At 43.1% G+C, this 14,821-nt stretch overlaps 1 protein-coding gene across 6 annotated transcripts in view; it reads left to right on the top strand.

The window, feature by feature from the left end:
• LOC146677448 (glutamate receptor 3) overlaps positions 1-14,821 on the top strand; it is a 110,782-nt gene that overhangs the window by 79,283 nt on the left and 16,678 nt on the right. For all 6 annotated transcript variants that reach the window (XR_014913738.1, XR_014913737.1, XM_085422334.1 and 3 more), the window contains exons 9-12: positions 877-981; positions 2,808-3,014; positions 5,051-5,424; positions 7,537-7,735. Coding sequence is in view for 4 of the 6 variants with exons in the window: in XM_085422334.1 (XP_085278460.1) it covers positions 877-981; positions 2,808-3,014; positions 5,051-5,424; positions 7,537-7,735 (885 nt within the window). In the remaining 2 variants the exon portion in view is untranslated. The remainder of the gene's footprint in view (positions 1-876; positions 982-2,807; positions 3,015-5,050; positions 5,425-7,536; positions 7,736-14,821) is intronic.

Genomic DNA, 14,821 nt, shown 5'->3' with positions numbered 1-14,821 from the left:
GCATTTAATAACGTCCAGCACCGCCCCGCCCGCCACCCCAAATCACCCAGTCTGCCAAGTGCACTTAATACAGCCACAGCTGTAACGATCGGGAGCTCAATTCTGAGGCGTCTGCTGCTTTCTAGCGCCCCCACTTGGTGCTCAGTCTCTGCTGTACACCTGTTTGTCCCAAACATGAAAGATCTCATGCAAAAGAGAAAAAAAAGAAAAGGAAAAGAAAAAATGCAGACCAGATGTGAAGGAAAGAAAAATCCAAGCCAGCAACAGTTAGACTTTTGGCAATAACATATGCAACACGTTTCATCACGAGCCAGAGCAGCCATTATTTCAGACGGGCAAACAAACACTTGACATTGGTTTGACTTAAGCATCTGTAGAGCAGAATGCAGAGTAACTACAGCGGCAGGACAGAGTAAAACTAAGGAGCCACTGCAATATTATGCTAGATTATTAAACGTGTATGCGGTTCACAGGTTTGAATATCAATTATTTACCATAAAAAGGTGGAAGGGATTGAAGTTGCCATTTGCTCACGGATTGCAAAGGAGCAATTGGGTATCTGAATTTCGGGTGGATCGTAAAAGGCAAAAGTCCCTCTGTAATCACGTCCGTTATCTGCACGTTGAATGCAGAAATGTAAACGCAGCATTCTATGCCCAGAAAACTGTACCTGTTTATCTGGTCTGTTTTAGTACTCTGCTCATGTGGTTGAACATCAGGGCAGAGGCAGCAAGTCTCTGGGGAAAGCTCCGTTGTTTCAATGAGCTCTGCAGCGCTGCATTTCCCTGTAATATTTGTTCATTTCCCTTCTGTATGCTCACTTATATCTGGACCGTGGGCCGGAGTGCATCACTAACCGCTGTTTTCTCTTTGCAGATCGGATACTGGAATGAGTACTCGCGGTTTGTAAATATTATGGATCTGCAGGTCTCCAACGACTCCTCAGTGGAAAACCGAACGATTGTGGTCACTACTATTATGGTACACTTTCCACGCAATTTTAAATGTTTCACGTATTCTGCCACTCAAGGTCATGGTGTTGATTCCAATGAGTGATACATTCTGTCCTGGGCGGGTAGAACCACATCTTTCTTGTGTTGCTTTCCATCCACTCACTACACGTTGAAACAGTCGATCCGGCTTGGAGGAGTGTTTCAACTGTATCCGTGTGGGTGTCAAAGCATTTTGATTTTCCATACTTCAGTGGCCTGTCGTAGCAGTGACATCACAATAATGGTATAAATGATTATGGTTGACTCCATCAGTTACAAAAAAAAAAAGCATACAAATGCATACGTAAGTAGACCTGTCTGTCCTCATCAAGTAAATGTTCAATGACACTTGGGATAGACTGGCCGCAGAATGACTACAGAATGATACTGCAATGGTTTCCCAGGTGGGGCAAAGCAAAATAAACAGTATTGGATGGGGATGATGAGAAGGTGCTGTATTTCTTTTCCCTTGTTATCTCCCCTTCAATCTATTTTGTATTGCTCCTGCTATGTGTTCTGTGTTGAAGTATGCACAGCTTGTTAGCCTTTTAAACGGAGGATCATGTTCGAGGCACTTTCACAAAGGAACATATAATCACCAAATATATTTTCGATTTCTTTTCTTTAAACTGGATTTAGTAGGTAAATATTTCGGGCTTATTGGACGGCTCCCATATTTACTGACTGTTTAATGGCATTCTAATTACCTGTTCTCCGCAAACAAACGCTTCAAAATGACAAAGAAAAACGTTTGGAAAAGTGATAAGTGTCCATGGGATTTATGCAAAGCTAGATCTTCATCTGTATTCCGAGCCGTAAGCCGGCGTCACTCAATAGCGAGAGGAAACATTTAACATCTCCAGGTGAAAAATACAGTCAGGAGGCAAACACGTGTTAACAAGCAGAAAATACTCAATGGATCCAAGGTTAGGGGATACGTTCAGCACAGAACAAACAAACCATTGCTCTCCTACTTGCACTCTAATTGTGTGTGGCTGTAATGACAATGCCTGCTCTCCTGAGCAGTCCTATTGTTTGATAATGATGATGATGTGCTCAGTAAGAGAAAAGACGAGCTGCACCGGCATTTTGAAAAGGAGAGGAACACTAGCACGCTCCTGCTCTCCTGATCTAGTTATTTTATTTTACAGAGTACTCGTTTGCTCTTTTTTTTCCTAGATAGCAAACAACAGCTTTTTATAATCATTTTATTTTATATTATGGTTTTTTTTTGGTTTGGTTTTTTTGGAATGAAACAGCCTTTAACTGCGCATTGATGCAATGTGCTTGAATATGTCGAGATACTATGGGCACTCTCTGATCCCTCTCCTGTCACTGGCATTTACTTATGAAACCCATTCCCATCCCCACCCACCTCTGAGCTGACCCACACCTTGCCTACCAATGACTCCCAGCCCAGCTTACTCTGTGGAAGTGAAAAACTTTTCTTTTTTCTAAATTATTTCCCATTGAAACGATTATCCTCTTTTTCATTGACCCCCTTTATTACGGCCTTGGGCTCAAAAATGGGTTGGGTACATTGGCCTTGGTGTCTGCTGGCTGCCACCGCTTGATGAAAGCAGTGTGAACACTCGGTCACGCTGCTGTTATCAGTGCGTATTTGTGCATTCGCAGGGCATCATCTGTGTATGCACGACTGCATGGATGTGGTTATAGCAGCTTCTCATATTCTGTGTGTGTGCGGGAGTGCGTGCGTGCACAGAGTTATGTGAGAGCGTGCATGCATACATCTGTATAATGGAATCTGTGCGATGGCATGGGAGTGAATAAACCAGCGTGTGTTTGAATCAACAGGAAGCTCCTTATGTGATGTACAAGAAAAATTATATGCATCTGGAGGGGAATGACAGATATGAAGGCTACTGCGTCGATTTAGCATCTGAGATTGCCAAACATGTTGGAATTAAGTACAAACTGTCTATAGTAATGGATGGAAAGTACGGAGCCCGAGACCCTGAGACCAAGACGTGGAACGGGATGGTGGGTGAACTGGTCTATGGGGTGAGTACTGGGAGTCTCACTGATTACATGACAGTTTGCAAGGAACTTCAACATGAGAGGAGATCTCATTTTTCTATCTTAAGGTTATCACCAACCCATAGTGAACTCATCAGCTCTCGCCCAGTGCAAAAGCCTAATGCTGGCCCAGGAAGCTCAGCTGTGAGTGAATTTGTCAAATGCAGCCTGAAGCATTGGGGAGTTGGTGATCATCTTGAGATGGAGAAAATGAAATCATTTCTCAGTGCTGTTCATTGCAATTAATGCTCTTTGCTTTAGCCTGAAAATCCTAACTCTCTTGCAGGCGATACCGAGGTAGGTGGATGGCAAAAGAAGGAGTCCATATGGCAAACACACTGTAATAACTTTGATGAATGAAAGAGTGTATGCCTTTGAAGTGATTGTGTAATTATGCTCAATGTTTCATGTGTATGATGAATACGCCGCATTGTAAATTCACAGCTGAGAAAATCTGCTTTAGAATCAACAGCTAAATTGTGGCTTGCGGTTTGGAACAACAAGATCCATATGTGGCGCGCTCCATAAACGTTGAACCTCTCAGATTAGCGAAGGGTCACACCGTGTTTTACATCTGACGGCGCCCGGGCCCGTGCGACACCTCCAGCAATCTAAAATTGCCTCCCCTCCCGCCGCCCCATCCAACCCCACCAACCCGCTCACCCCTCTCCAAGGCCACAGCGGTTGAGCGGGGGCCAAATGCAAAATGCATGAGGGTTTGGCTTCCTCATCTGTTCAATTTCCTAACTATCAGCTTGAGAGATTGCCTGGTTTGATGTGCTATCGCCACCAAATTATCTTTCAAATGGGAAAAGACCACTCCTTGCAGATGGAAGGGGAGGAGGCGGGGAGAAAAAAAAATCTTCCAATCACATCTCTGTCAAGTCTTTCCAGGCCTGTAATTTTACAGCAGGTGGGCCGGGACTAATAGTTTTGTACATTTTGACCTTTTGACCAGTAAATTAATTTGATTTTAGTTGTCTTTTAAAGGTTAGGCCCGAGGCTGCTCTTTATTGCTTTGTTTCCCTCACCATTGATTGAGTGCTGCTTACGCCCGCACCCCGGATTAAATGGTTATAGCTGCTCGCAACGTTGTGTTGACAGGGCAAAGAAAACAGTCGTGTTTATCGGCTCTATTTGTGTTGCTCCTCGGCTGACCTTGTAAGAAACATTTTCTGCCTCCTGCTGATTCAGTCCAATGTTTTCTCGGTTTCGCCGCGAAAAAAAGAGAAAAAAAACAACAGCCCAGGCCGATATGAAGAATCGTCTTCTGCGTATTGTCTGCTTTGAAGAGGAGCAGTTATTTAATTAATCACATACACAAGCTGCAGTAACACTGTTGAACATGATTAATTATTTTCTTCTGCCTTTACAGAGAAAGCCATTGTGATTTCTAAAAAGGCAGCACCACCTCCGTGGATGTGTTTTGATAATATAATGTGATTGAAGCAGCAGAGCAAAGGAGGGGGATAAAGAGAAACAGCTTGGGAAAAAAAAAAGAAAAAAAAAAGCTAATGCCAGAATAAACAGTTTGGGAAACCCGGCGTGCTGAATGCCATGTGATGAAGTGTACACAGGGAGGGCTCGCAGATTTCTCTATGCAGCAACCTGTTTACATTTCGCAAATTAAAAGTTAACAGTTCTAATTAGCATGCGCACTTAACACTTAATTTTGCCTTGTGTTTGATTGCAAACAGTTTGTTTTGATTCATTTAGCGCTCCAAGTGTTGGCTAATATCCCAGGTCACGACAAAACACACGGCGCAAATGTGACCGTGCTTTCTCTCTTTGTGTGCGTGACTGTGCATGTGTGTGTGTGTGTGTTTGTGTGTTTTTCAGCCTGTCTTCCAATGTGGTGGCTCATTTATGAAAATGATATGTATAAAATGTATAATAAAATATTGTTGTTTTATATCCCCCTCAGCTCCAGCCATTCAAACATAAAGAAAAGAAATAAATAAATAACCTCTTTCTTTATGCAGGTCATAACTAACACTTGCTGTGCATGTCCCTGTTTCCAGAGAGCAGATATAGCCATTGCACCTCTCACCATTACACTGGTGCGAGAAGAGGTGATAGACTTTTCCAAGCCATTTATGAGCTTGGGCATCTCCATTATGATAAAGAAGCCGCAAAAGTCCAAGCCCGGTGTTTTTTCCTTCCTGGACCCTCTGGCCTATGAAATCTGGATGTGTATAGTGTTTGCCTATATCGGGGTGAGCGTGGTCCTGTTCCTGGTCAGTCGGTTTAGTCCTTATGAGTGGAACCTCGAGGAACAGGATGAGACCAAAGACCCTCAGACTCCCCCCGATCCTCCCAATGACTTTGGCATCTTCAATTCTCTCTGGTTCTCGCTGGGCGCCTTCATGCAGCAGGGCTGTGACATCTCCCCCAGGTGGGTCAGCTCCAGTAGACACAAGGAGTGGACAGCAGATGAAAATAGAAAAACAAATCTGATGACTACATGAAATCTTAATTTTCTGTTCTTCTCCTTTTAGGTGTTCATTGCTCGTGCTAATTTTGCATTCGTTGCAGCTATCATACAGTGGGGCAAAAAAGTATTTAGTCAGCCACCGATTGTGCAAGTTCCCCCACTTAAAATGATGACAGAGGTCAGTAATTTGCACCAGAGGTACACTTCAACTGTGAGAGACAGAATGTGAAAAAAAAATCCATGAATCCACATGGTAGGATTTGTAAAGAATTTATTCGTAAATTAGGGTGGAAAATAAGTATTTGGTCACCTCAAACAAGGAAAATCTCTGGCTCTCACAGACCTGTAACGTCTTCTGTAAGAAACTTTTCTGTCCCCCACTCGTTACCTGTATGAATGGCACCTGTTTGAACTCATCATCTGTATAAAAGACACCTGTCCACAGCCTCAAACAGTCAGACTCCAAACTCCGCCATGGCCAAGACCAAAGAGCTTTCGAAGGACACCAGGAAAAGTATTGTAGACCTGCACCAGACTGGGAAGAGTGAATCTACAATAGGCAAGCAGCTTGGTGTGAAAAAATCAACTGTGGGAGCAATCATCAGAAAATGGAAGACATACAAGACCACTGATAATCTCCCTCGATCTGGGGCTCCACGCAAGATCTCATCCCGTGGGGTCAAAATGATCATGAGAACGGTGAGCAAAGATCCCAGAACCACACGGGGGGACCTGGTGAATGACCTGCAGAGAGCTGGGACCAAAGTAACAAAGGTCACCATCAGTAACACACTACAACGGCAGGGAATCAAATCCCGCAGTGCCAGACGTGTTCCGCTGCTGAAGCCAGTGCATGTCCAGGCCCGTCTGAAGTTTGCCAGAGAGCACATGGATGATACAGCAGAGGATTGGGATTGGAATGTCATGTGGTCAGATGAAACCAAAGTAGAACTTTTTGATATAAACTCAACTCGTCGTGTTTGGAGGAAGAAGAATACTGAGTTGCATCCCAAGAACACCATACCTACTGTGAAGCATGGGGGTGGAAACATCATGCTATGGGGCTGTTTTTCTGCCAAGGGGACAGGACGACTGATCCGTGTTAAGCACAGAATGAATGGGGCCATGTATCGTGAGATTTTGAGCCAAAACCTCCTTCCATCAGTGAGAACTTTGAAGATGAAACGAGGCTGGGTCTTCCAACATGACAATGATCCAAAACACACCGCCCGGGCAACAAAGGAGTGGCTCCGTAAGAAGCATTTGAAAGTCCTGGAGTGGCCTAGCCAGTCTCCAGACCTCAACCCCATAGAAAATCTGTGGCGGGAGTTGAAAGTCCGTGTTGCTCGGCGACAGCCCCAAAACATCACTGCTCTCGAGAAGATCTGCATGGAGGAATGGGCCAAAATACCAGCTACTGTGTGTGCAAACCTGGTAAAGACCTATAGTAAACGTTTGACCTCTGTAATTGCCAACAAAGGTTATGTTACAAAGTATTGAGTTGTATTTTTGTTATTGACCAAATACTTATTTTCCACCCTGATTTACGAATAAATTCTTTACAAATCCTACCATGTGGATTCATGGATTTTTTTTTTCACATTCTGTCTCTCACAGTTGAAGTGTACCTCTGGTGCAAATTACTGACCTCTGTCATCATTTTAGGTGGGGGAACTTGCACAATCGGTGGCTGACTAAATACTTTTTTGCCCCACTGTATATGCAATGTCAGTGTCAGTGAGCGTACGATGAAATATTTATCACCATAGTAGACAGATCAATACGTTCCACAGGCTGTGAAATGACTTTTGAACCCTGATTGTTTCACAAGCAAATAAAGACTTGGATTGGAGTACATTTAAACAACTTGCCTTTACTTGTTCCGTGGAAATGTGCTGTTTCAGAGTGCTGATGCAGCACCAGGTTGCCGTTAATGATTTACATGGAAATTCTGATGACTGATGCAATTAGGTACATTAAACACAACTGGCAGATCTTAGCTGGTTGATGGCCACCACATGCCACCGTGTAATTACATCCCGTGTTTCCCTGTCGTCAACCCCTCTCTCGCAGGTCTCTGTCAGGCCGAATTGTTGGCGGTGTGTGGTGGTTCTTCACCCTCATCATCATCTCCTCCTACACAGCCAACCTGGCTGCCTTCTTGACAGTTGAAAGAATGGTCTCTCCTATAGAAAGTGCCGAAGATCTGGCAAAGCAGACAGAGATAGCATATGGCACTTTGGACTCAGGCTCCACTAAAGAGTTCTTTAGGGTGAGTAGTGTCAAGAAACTGCTTTATGCACGCATACACACACACAGCACAACACTAATCAGCCAGCGGCTCCTTTTTCTTTCGGCTCAAATGGCAAATAATGCATTTGGTTTAAATATTTTGCACTCAGGCGTTCTGAATCATAAAAAACTGCTCTGTGCAATGTCCTTGATCAACTCCTCCTTGCAACTTTTCCATTTTGTACCTTTAGTGCAGCACTCTTGACCTGCACAAGATTGCTCCAAATGAGGCGTGTTGACACAGAAGCAGTTCTTGAACTCTTATGACACAAACGTGAAATTTATGCAGTACTACTGCAGTGTGCAACCTTGAGGCACGGGGCCTGTCAGCAGAAAGCGTGGTAACAACACGGAAGACTCAGAGGTGATAAAAACAGGAGGCTAATCAAAGTACCCACATCAGACTCAAACTCAGAAGGGTCAGTTCATGAAGTGTAATTAGCTAGCTGGCCATGGCAGGCAAATTGGACCTGATGAAGAAGAGCCCTGTAGGTCAAACAGAGCAGTCTGAAAGACATTTTAGAGGGAATAAGCAATATGTCCGTTGGTGTGAGAGACTAAGCAGGCAATTAGGTTATAAATGAACTAAAATCTGAAGCAAAAGTGTATTAGTCTGCGAAAGGCTACACAGCAGTTAGACAGTGCTCATATCTGAGACAATCAGGCTTCTGATGTGAAACGCAGAGATGGCTAAAGCTCATGGCTGTGGCTACACTAGCAGTCCAGTGTTGAAAAAGCATTAACGAAACAGCACTCAGCCTGTGATGACGAAAAGGCAATATGACAGTCTTTTATCTTACGCTCCCTCATTACTCATCAGCAGGAGAGAAACAATTCATATGTTTCACAGCTGCAGCCTGTTGGCAGAAAGAGCACTTCATTTGTATTACCCCTGGGTTGCGTTGCTCACGGCAACAAAATGCAAAGTCAAATCTGTGCTTTTTTTTGGGGGGGGGGGGTTAAAACAAAGAAGGGAAAGATAGTGTCTGCACAGCTTAATGTTTAAAACCCTTTTCTTTTTAAGTCTGCAAACTCTGGGGCTGTTTAAAAAAAGGGGGCTGCACTCAACGGTAACCCTCATAAATCTGTCATCACTTTCCCTTTCGCCAGAGATGCCGCGCAGGTGTGTAAACAGTGTACTATACGCCTTTGTGTCACACACATGACGGATGCCAGTTACAAATTAGCTTTAGAGTCTGACGATGGAGCCACCGAAGGTCTGCTGGTAGGAACTGTCTGAGAAGTGGTCGGGAAGTCTGGAGTTTTCTTGTGTTCTGTATAATGAGCGTCCTAGATACATCCCCGAGTCTTCAAATAGGAAATGACATGTGTGAGCTGCTCTTCCAAGGGACTTTTAATTAAAGCTGTAGAAAGCTGACAAGGAAAAAAACACACTGATTAATCGGAGTTCTATTTCAGATCTGTTTTCAGGAAATACATTCAGGCTTAATTAGACCCATACGGCATCAACCAGCTGGAAATTTTAAATCAAGTCCAAATTTTCAAACAAGACATATGTCATCATCTCTGACATTGCTGGCCTTGAATTTTTCATGATTTCACCTGGTTTATTTTCCAGAGCTCCCCGACAAAGAGGAACAGTGCTGCAAAACATATTTATTACCTTTTTAGTACAAAGAAATACATAAAAAAGAATATTGCTTGTGGTAATAAGCTACCAAGCTCTCTAACTCCTGTGTGGATTTTAATGTATTAATATTAGTTGAATTATCCCATTATCTACTGGAGTTCAGACATTCCTCCAAGGCTGTTTTCCTCTGTGCCTGATAAATTGACACAGCTGACAGTGTGGCAATATTGCCATCGCTGTGTACACCTATGACAGAAATTTTAGAAAAGCTGCAGAGGAATTTTCAAAGAGCGGTGTCAGAGTCTGCTGATTCTGCTGCCCACAACAAGCTAGGACAGCTGGCCTGGGAGTCCGCTGACGTGCCCAGCGGAAGCCTGACTGGCTCTAGGCGCTTGGCACCGCCTCTGCCCGTTCTTGGCTCGTCTTCCCAAGACTACCCTGCTTGTTTGGGCACCCTTCTCTCCTCGGTCCTCTGTCTTCAGCCCGTCTGCTGCATTACCTTGAGACAGTGGCGGGATAGCTTCAAGCTTTGTAATGCTCTTCCTCAACACAGCAGCTGTCATGCTCTACTGCACTGCTGTGGTTTGTTTCATCATTTGAATTCCTGTCATGGATCTTTTCATGCAGCCAGTTGAATATTTGGGTTTTGGATGATTAGAAAATGATGAGTTGTACCAGCGAGGCCATGTTTATCCTCTTGATGAGGTTTTATTCCATCAGAAAGGCTTGGCTCGGTTACATTTCCAAATGTACATGGAGGCAGAAGCTGGATCATAATAACGGCCGGGATGATAAAATGAGCTGATGTGGCTGTTTAATTATGTGTAAAGACTGGGGTGAGACCATCAAAGACAACCACACTGCTGTCCCTTCATGCACCTCATTTAACAGTGTAATAATGAAAGAATGATAATTGCACAGAGAAATGAGAGTGCAGCATTGTTTTCTATTGTCCTCATAAGACTGCACATTACCCGCAAGCCTCAAGAGCGAACATCATGCATCTTACTGATCAGCAGGTGTGTTGGAGATGAGAGCAGCAGCTTGAGTGCAGTCACCAATGCATTTTACTAAGCATGAAAATCAATTTCACGTCTCAGCTACTGTGGTACAGACACGGTGGCTTCAGCAGGGTCCAACGCAATGTTTAATAAGCAGCTTTTCTTTTTTTATGCAGAGTAGACCTGCATTAGGGCACGGTAGCACGAAGAAGAGCAGTCAAGGAGATTTATGCAAGAAATTCTTAGGTTGCCCTGCAGTCATATGCAGCGCATTGTAACACAACTCCCCGAGCTCTTGTCACTTTGTGTTTCAGTACAGTGCCGGGTAAAGGGGTGGCTCCTATAAAGATTAGAGGCTGTTTGCATAAAAGGGAAAGCTGACAAAAGTGTCTAGCGCAAGATAGGCATAACCTCTGAGGAAAAACACCATACTCTGAGGGCCCAGGCGAACTTTAGATCAGCGGCAACAGCGGGCGCGAGAGCGGTTATTGGAGTCCAGCAACGAGCATCAAAGACGAGCAATTGGTATTCAGGGTGTAGCATGTGGCACTTCAATGACAAAGTACACCCCCAGAGCCTCAACTTTCATCTCTGCATACTTGAGATACAGGTAGTCCTGGCACACAGGATATTGGAGGAAAGTGGTGATGTCTACAAACAAAATGGAAGTGAAGTAAAGTCGAATGAAATGTAGTGGCGGTGTGTTTGGAGATGGCCTTTAAGATACACAAGCAGTGGAGCGTATGTAGGGGAGGCTATAATGAAAGCAGCCGGCCACGCCGAAGGAAGAATAAAAAACAGGTTGCGGTTCGAAGGGCAGTGGACAGCATCCTGGAAACGCTGCGTAATTCCAAATCAATACAGATTAAGCGGTTATTTAGAACAGAGAGGTCAGTTTCTTTGACTTTGAACTTCAAATACGTGTTTCTCCTTGAACAATTTAATGACATTATTAGCAATATTGCAATAATAGAATCTTCAGCTGATTTCAAGGAGAAGTGATCTTCAAAATACAGAAATGTAAACCTTCTTCACCTTTGTTTTCTCTTCCTCTGCATCACAGAAGACTTTAAAGACTGTTTTCAGGCCAATAAGCATTCTCTAGATTGCAAAGAGATACTTGCAGGGTAACCTGATTAGTCTCAGAGGAAAATCTTTTGTATCTAAAGTAGTTTAAGGTGAATAGTTGGTAATGGCAGAAAAAAAAATCTTCGTTTAAAGTTTTAACATAACTTTTCTGCAACTTCTTTTGTACTCGAAAATCCAAGACTTGTGTGAATCCAAATAAGACCATGTTTCACTAACTTCTGCAACTCGACTCAACTGCAATCTCAGTGAAACGTGTTTCTTTTTAAGCAGCCATTGTTTGAAAAAAAAAAAACGACCATATTCTTGGGGATTTTGTATTCTACAATCAATGATCACTCTCTTCACTCACCTCCTTTCACTCTCTGTGTGTTTATACACCACTCTGCATTTAATCATTAGTTATTATTAATCTCTGGCTCTCTTCCACAGCGTGTCTTTTGTCCTGTCTTCCTCCCCTTCACCACCAACCAGTCACGGCAGAAGGCCAGTCATCCATGAGCTGATTGTGCCAGATGTTTCTTCCTGTTAAAAGGGAGTTTTTCCTTCCCACTGACGCCAAAAGCTTGTTGATAGGGGGTTGTCTGATTGTTGGGGTTTTCATGAATCTATTATTGTAGGGTCTTTACCTTACAATATAAAGCAACCTGATGAATGTAAAAACAAAGAATTAATTTTTTTACCTGATTTTTGTTTCTCAGAGAAATGAGATCCACATATAAGGACATTTGTTTTAAATGTCGATAGAACAGCGGCAGTATAATGTCCTCGTATCTGGATATCAGGCCCTTGTAGAGCAAAATGTACTATTTTGGTCTAGACATCCCAAAATGTGATGTCCACATACGTGGACGCCAGGGCCCTATTTCAGGAAGCCGGTTTAGAAAACTCAGAGTGAAAAACGATACTCAGGGTTGAGTAACCCCGAACTGTCCAACTCGGAATATTCGGTTTCAGAAAGGCTGATAACAATTAGTTCAATCAACGCGGAGTTGCTTTAACCCCAAATTAAGCGCGCGCACGAGGATACATAAAGCCCTGATTAGTGGAGCACAGATTAAGCGAGTCACCATGGAGACGGAGGGAAAGAAGGCGCGGTCAATGTATTTTACAGCGCTTGAGGCCGAAATTCTGATGGCAGTATATGCCGATAACATGCAAATTTTGCAGAAAAAAAGTAACACAGCCTCAGCTGCAAAAGAAAGGGAGCATGCATGGCAAAACATAGCCAACAGAGTCAATGCGTGAGTGTTAATTTAAACATTGATCTAGGGATTTCCACCCATTTAACACGTTATTTTATTATATTTTATTTTTTATTTCATACATTTTATTTTGTGATGTGATGTGAGTGCAGGTGCAACCCAACAGGCCCCAAACGTTCCTGGCAGCAAGTAAAAATGAAATATAAAAATATAGTCCAAACAGGTATGGTGTAATTGTATTATGAGCCATAGTGTCTGTTTGTCCGATGTAAATCAATTGCAGTTAGAGGCTACATTAATTTCCCCTCTGTAAGCACTTATTGAAATTATCTGAGCATTACAAGTACATATTTGCTTACTCTGTATGCTCAAATGTGACCCGTTATGGCCACTAAAAAAAAAGCAGAGGCCCGAAAAACAGGTGGGGGTCCTCCACCACCACCACTCACAGAGCCTGGCCACTTGGCTTCCACATTTGTGATAATGTTGGCAGCATCACATATGATCTTCACAGTGCAGAGAACACAAATTAGCATCCATTACTAATAATGAAATAATTTGTTAGTTTGAAATGCTACAGGGAACTATGTACCTGTACATTAATGCTGTGGAAAGACTTCCTGTTCCCATAGTCTCCTTCATTTACTGAAGGAGCAATGATTGGAATGCGAGTGCCATCTATACAGCCAATCACGCCTGGGAACCGTGAAAATAAATGTAAAATTTAAGTAGTAGTTCAAGTATCACCACATCATGAATTAAGTTTTGTTCATCCTGCTACCTGCAATTTTGTGGCATCCCTCTTTGATAAATCTTGTGGGTCTATGACCAGGGAACACCACAAACGAGTACAGGAGACGTTTCAGTGCAACTGTAACATTCCTGACTGCCCGACAGACGGTAGCCTTGGAAACGTGCTCAGCGTCACCAATATTATACAGAAAGCTCCCGTTTGCAAAAAACCGAAGTGCGATACAAATAATATGTACAGAACTGAGAGGATGTCCACGATGTGTCACATGAGCAATATTAGGCCTGAGGATGTTATCCAAATAAATTGTAGATTGTGCTGAAAAACGGTAACGTTCACACAGGAAATCATCAGGAAATGATAAAATGTCCAAACGCGCTCTAATCACTCTCTCCCGGCGGAGAGCTCTGCGGAGAATTTGGGCTTCAACATCTACTGGCTCTTCAAGGAAGGGACACGCCATGTCTGACACTTCCTACAGTCAGGTTTCCGACAAAGAGGCGGAGAACGTCAGGGTTAGTTGAAGTAAACCTGCTAGGGGGCAGGTTAGCTTCACGGAGTGTGTCGTCATAGTAACTCACTCAGAATTAATCTAAACTCGCTTTGTGAAACCGAAAACCCAGAGTTTTCGTTAACTCAGGGTATACTTACTCAGAGTTTGCACTAAACCGGCTTCCTGAAATAGGGCCCAGGTCCTAGGAGGTTAAAAACACAAAACAAAAAAACTACAATAAAACTCACTTTTATCCCAATTTATATTTGAAATCTGGTTCTTATGTCAGTTTCCATTAAGGCAACGACAGCGATACTTCCATTCAAGCATTAATGATGCCGACCAACATTTACTGGCTGGATACCCTTTTAATTAAATATCTTCTCTTATATTGCGACACAATATCTTTGCATATGAGTCATTTACTAGCAACTATAGTGTTTTAATGTTAACATCCTACTGGGAAAATGCAATCCATAAACTGTGAACCCACTGCAGTTATTGGAGACTCACAAACAGAGCCAAATGAACCAACGTTTTTCCCCTGACCGTGTTTTACTCGAGGAAAGTCCTGCTCTTTTTATTCCTCCTCTTAGGTTGGGAGGCTTAAATAACAGACCGGAGCCTGTCTTTATGCAGGAAACTCGCAGTTTCAGACAGACTTGCAGGAAAACCACCTACACAGATGATGTAACAATGTCGCCTAGGTAGGCAGATAGGTAAGTAGGAAGGAGAGTAGGCTGAGACTCACTATTTAGGTACTTTGTTATAAAGATAGCAACACTGTGCTTGATCTTAGTAATTTAAAAGACATCTAGAGAAGGAGGGTTGTGACATTTGCATGATAGCGAACACAGAGCCATGCAACACAGGCATCACAGCCATTCCCTGTCAAATCGTGGGAATCTCATTTAGGACACAGCAGTATATTCTAACAGG

The sequence above is a fragment of the Rhamphochromis longiceps genome, linkage group LG2 (genome assembly GCF_057381845.1).
Source record: "Rhamphochromis longiceps isolate RC_006_pf linkage group LG2, R_longiceps_female_GT1.1, whole genome shotgun sequence".
In the NCBI taxonomy this organism is placed as follows: domain Eukaryota; kingdom Metazoa; phylum Chordata; class Actinopteri; order Cichliformes; family Cichlidae; genus Rhamphochromis; species Rhamphochromis longiceps.
The sequence above is the reverse complement of the archived record's forward strand: the minus strand, read 5'-3'. Positions and strand labels throughout refer to the sequence as shown.